This window comes from Amaranthus tricolor, chromosome 8 (assembly GCF_026212465.1).
Source record: "Amaranthus tricolor cultivar Red isolate AtriRed21 chromosome 8, ASM2621246v1, whole genome shotgun sequence".
Classification (NCBI taxonomy): Eukaryota; Viridiplantae; Streptophyta; class Magnoliopsida; order Caryophyllales; family Amaranthaceae; genus Amaranthus; species Amaranthus tricolor.
The window spans coordinates 7,893,322-7,897,447 of record NC_080054.1 but is presented as its reverse complement, the minus strand read 5'-3'; the positions used below and the strand labels follow the sequence as shown (position 1 = coordinate 7,897,447).

Here is a 4,126-nt window from a genome sequence, read left to right as displayed (position 1 = left end):
ATGATTTCCAATATTATTTCCAAAATAAAAGAAAATAATATTTTAATATAACAAAATTATTTTCCAAATTTGTTTAATAGGTGTAGAATAATATTGTTCCTAAATTTATAGACCAAAGTAAATTTTTGAATAATATTGTGAAATTTGTAGAATAATATGACAAAAATGTTAATCAATATCATTAATTTGGTAAGTATGTTAAAAATGATACAATATACTAATGAAGAGACGATTAGGACACATGTCGACTTTATAATAAAAATATTCTCGCTCTTTTCATTTTCTTATTAGGAAAATATTTTTTAGCATATCATGTAATATCTTTTTGATTACATTTATGTAATTGATTAATTACAAAAGATTTTAAAACTTTACTTTGTTTACTACTAACTTTTTGTCATATACAATCATCTAAAATACTTAATATCTTTTAATTACAATAGATAATTGTCGAATAACATATTAATTATTTATGTAAATTATTAATCTATAAAGACTACTAATGAAGAAACGAGACTCTGACACATGTCAGACTCTCATTCAATATTTTCCCGCTCAATTATGTTGACGGGCAGCTTATTATTTACTGAAAATCATTTCCTAAAATACTAGAATTTATTTAAGGTGCAGAATAAGAATTAGATAGCTTTATTTTTTTCCATTATGATTCCTACATTATTTCCAAACTTAAATGTGACTAAAATGTTAATTAGTATCATTTTTCAATATGATTTCCAATATTATTTCCAAAATAAAAGAAAATAATATTTTAATATAACAAAATTATTTTCCAAATTTGTTTAATAGGTGTAGAATAATATTGTTCCTAAATTTATAGACCAAAGTAAATTTTTGAATAATATTGTGAAATTTGTAGAATAATATGACTAAAATGTTAATCAATATCATTAATTTGGTAAGTATGTTAAAAATGATACAATATACTAATGAAGAGACGATTAGGACACATGTCGACTTTATAATAAAAATATTCTCGCTCTTTTCATTTTCTTATTAGGAAAATATTTTTTAGCATATCATGTAATATCTTTTTGATTAGATTTATTTAATTGATTAATTACAAAAGATTTTAAAACTTTACTTTGTTTACTACTAACTTTTTGTCATATACAATCATCTACAATATGTAATATCTTTTAATTACAATGGATAATTGTCGAATAACATATTAATTATTTATTTAAATTATTAATTTTTATTAAAATAAATTTGTAATAAATTAAGAAAAGAAAATAATTTTTAAAAGTTTTTCATAGATAATCCTGTATATTACTTATATAGCTATGTAAATAACTGCACAAATTAAATAGATTACACATTAATTATTTAAGTAAATAATAATTAATAATTAGGATAAGATATCGGTGAAATAAATTTCAAATGATAATTTTATCACCTATATTTGACAAGTTTATAATGTATAACCACTTAAATTAAGTTATATGTTAATTATTATAGTAAAAAAAATATGTTCTTTAGGCTTAAAATATATTTTAAGGTTTTACAAAGACATTGAACATTTAAATTATTTTTATATTATTTTTTATGTGTATAAATTTTCTATTATTTTATGTAATTACTTATAACTATACTCCCTCCTATTCAACATAAGTGTCTCATTTTCTTATTTGGTCAAGTCACCCTAAATGTCTCATTTCTATTTTGGGTATGTTACCTTTACTAATCTACCCCTACTAAACTTAGCTTTTTCACACCTTTATATATACTAACTCCACATTACCCCTATAAAAATTTAAAAAATCGTGAAAAGTCTCATTTCTATACTCTTTTCCTTCACATGTACTCATTTGACCACCAAAAAATCGTGAAAAGTCAAATTTTAAAAACACTATACTTTAGTGCATAATTTTATGATTATGTTTTATATAATAATATATTACTAATATGAATCTCAATTAATAGTAATACTTTTACAATTTTTAAAACAAATCAATTTGTAGTTTAAATATACTTAAAAATTAAGAGTTGTCATGGTACTGTTTATTCAATTTATTTATTTATTTAATAATTAGCATCATATTACTAAAATACCCTTTGACCTTTTCAGTTGACCTTGACTTTCGGTCAATGGGCTTTTTCTGGAATTACCATTTTCCTTGAATGGCTCATGGTCCAGTTACCCCTAAAAAACCCTAACTCCCCACTTTCCCACAATGTATGGCTCTCCTTGTTTCAAGATGAATAACTGTCCATTCTTCCCATGACCAGTCCACCTCCCATTGCTCCCACTACTACCACGATAGTTCACTTCTTCTTAGATACAACTTCCCATCCTCAACATTATAAATAGGGGCTACCATCAAGGAGGGAGGATCATCTAAAAAAGATATAGCTTTCCTAGTATCCTTGCTTACATTACATCCTTAGCCTACCCAAACACTAACACTAACAATCTCAATCCCGACATTTCCTCTTGCACTCATTCTGCAATCGTTCATTCATTAATTTCCGATTTACGTTCTAACTTGAGCGTCGGAGGGGTATTCCGGGAGATCACCCCCCGGACAAGGCTAACGTGTTATGTTGTAGGAATCCAAGCCGCTTCCTTCCACGAGTCGCCGTTCCAGACCACGCTCCCATTCACAATATTGTAAGTGTCTTCTGCACTTCCTCGTTTCATTACCGAAACAGTTTGGCGCCGTCTGTGGGGAGTGAACAAAAATTCATGGCTCCTAAGAGAAATCCGACTCAAACCGCCACCGTGCATAGCACAGATACAGATACTTCTGCAGGTCACGCTAATAATCAAGCCGTGACTCGCCGTGATTTGGACATGCTAGCACGGAACCTCACGGCTGCTTTCTCTGAACAACTCCGCGCCGTCATGAATAATGCTCCTACCCAGCAACGAGTATTAGAAGATATGGCGGATCAAATAAAAAACTTGCGGGAACGAATCGAACCCCATCAGGAGATACCGAAGTCTCATGAATCTCAGGATGGGAACTCGAGGACGTCCCACTCCAGTAGACGCAATAAGAAGAGGCGGGAGAGATCTAGAACCTATCCGAGCCTCAGAAAAACAGATCTGCGAGATGGCGAATCTAAAACCGCCTCTCGAGACGTCCGCACCTTCCTAGAAAGTAAGAAACAAAAGACGTCTGAAAGCGTCCAATCTTTGGTGGATAAAAGGAAGGAAGAAAGAAAGCAAGCCCAAGCCGCGGAGTCTAGCCGCCGCATCACCATGCCGCGGAATAAGGCCGGCAAAAGTAGCCTTTCTGGAAAACTTATACCCATAATCTCTCCATTGGCCCCGGTGATACTAAATACCCCCAGTAATGGGAAGATAAAGATTCCGAACATGGCGGCCTTCGATGGAACGTCCTGCCCGGAGGAACACCTGATGGCCTACAAAAACTTGATGTTGCTATATACCAATGACCCGTTGTTGTGGTGCAAGTTCTTCCCGACTACTCTTACGGGAGTAGCGCTGACATGGTATACCTCTCTTCCAGGAGGAAGTATACACAACTTTGCCCAACTGGAAGAGAAGTTCTTGGGCCACTTTATGGCTTCCAGAAGGCAGGAGAAATCAAATTTCCATCTACTCAGCATCACGCAATTAGAAGGGGAGTCCATATCATCCTATCTAAAAAAGTTTCATGAGGCGGTGCTGGAGGCAACCGATTTGGAAGAATCGGTTGCATTAAACGCCCTGATCAACGGAATGAAGGCCCAACGGCTGAAGTTCCAGTTGGTCGAAAGTCAAGTGAAGACATACGCGGAGGCCATGAAGCAATGCCAAAGCTATGTCACGGCCTCCGAAATATGTCAGGCCCATGATCCTAAAAAACAGAGGTCTGATAAGAAGGACTCCATTGCCAATCAATCCTCGAGAAACAGAGAGGAACAAGCATTGAGGAGGGAATGAAACTACCCTCCACGTCGTCCGAAGCCCCCGTCAGATATGGGGCCTCCACGATCCATACATGTGTACATCACGGAAGGGGAAACAAGGACGCGGAGTATACTCGATGGAGGCAATGACCCGATGTTCAACCGCAACAGGAAAGACATATTCTATGCCATCCGCAATGAATTGCCAACTCCGCCTCCTACTAACACCCCCTCCAACCGTCGCAAC

At 34.2% G+C, this 4,126-nt stretch overlaps 1 protein-coding gene across 1 annotated transcript; it reads left to right on the top strand.

Moving 5' to 3' along the window:
* Positions 1 to 2,815: 2,815 nt before the first annotated feature.
* LOC130821476 (uncharacterized) lies at positions 2,816 to 3,913 on the top strand. Its single transcript, XM_057687264.1, has 2 exons — positions 2,816 to 3,682; positions 3,818 to 3,913. Exons 1-2 carry the CDS (start codon positions 2,816 to 2,818, stop codon positions 3,911 to 3,913), a joined length of 963 nt encoding a protein of 320 aa, XP_057543247.1.
* The last annotated feature ends 213 nt before the right edge of the window (positions 3,914 to 4,126 follow it).

Bases quoted from the DNA above. Each gene is read 5' to 3' on its own strand.
- LOC130821476 (XM_057687264.1), top strand. From the start codon at position 2,816: ATGCTAGCACGGAACCTCACGGCTGCTTTCTCTGAACAACTCCGCGCC. The intron at 3,683-3,817 runs GTTGCATTAAAC...GAAATATGTCAG, and splicing joins CAACCGATTTGGAAGAATCG to GCCCATGATCCTAAAAAACA.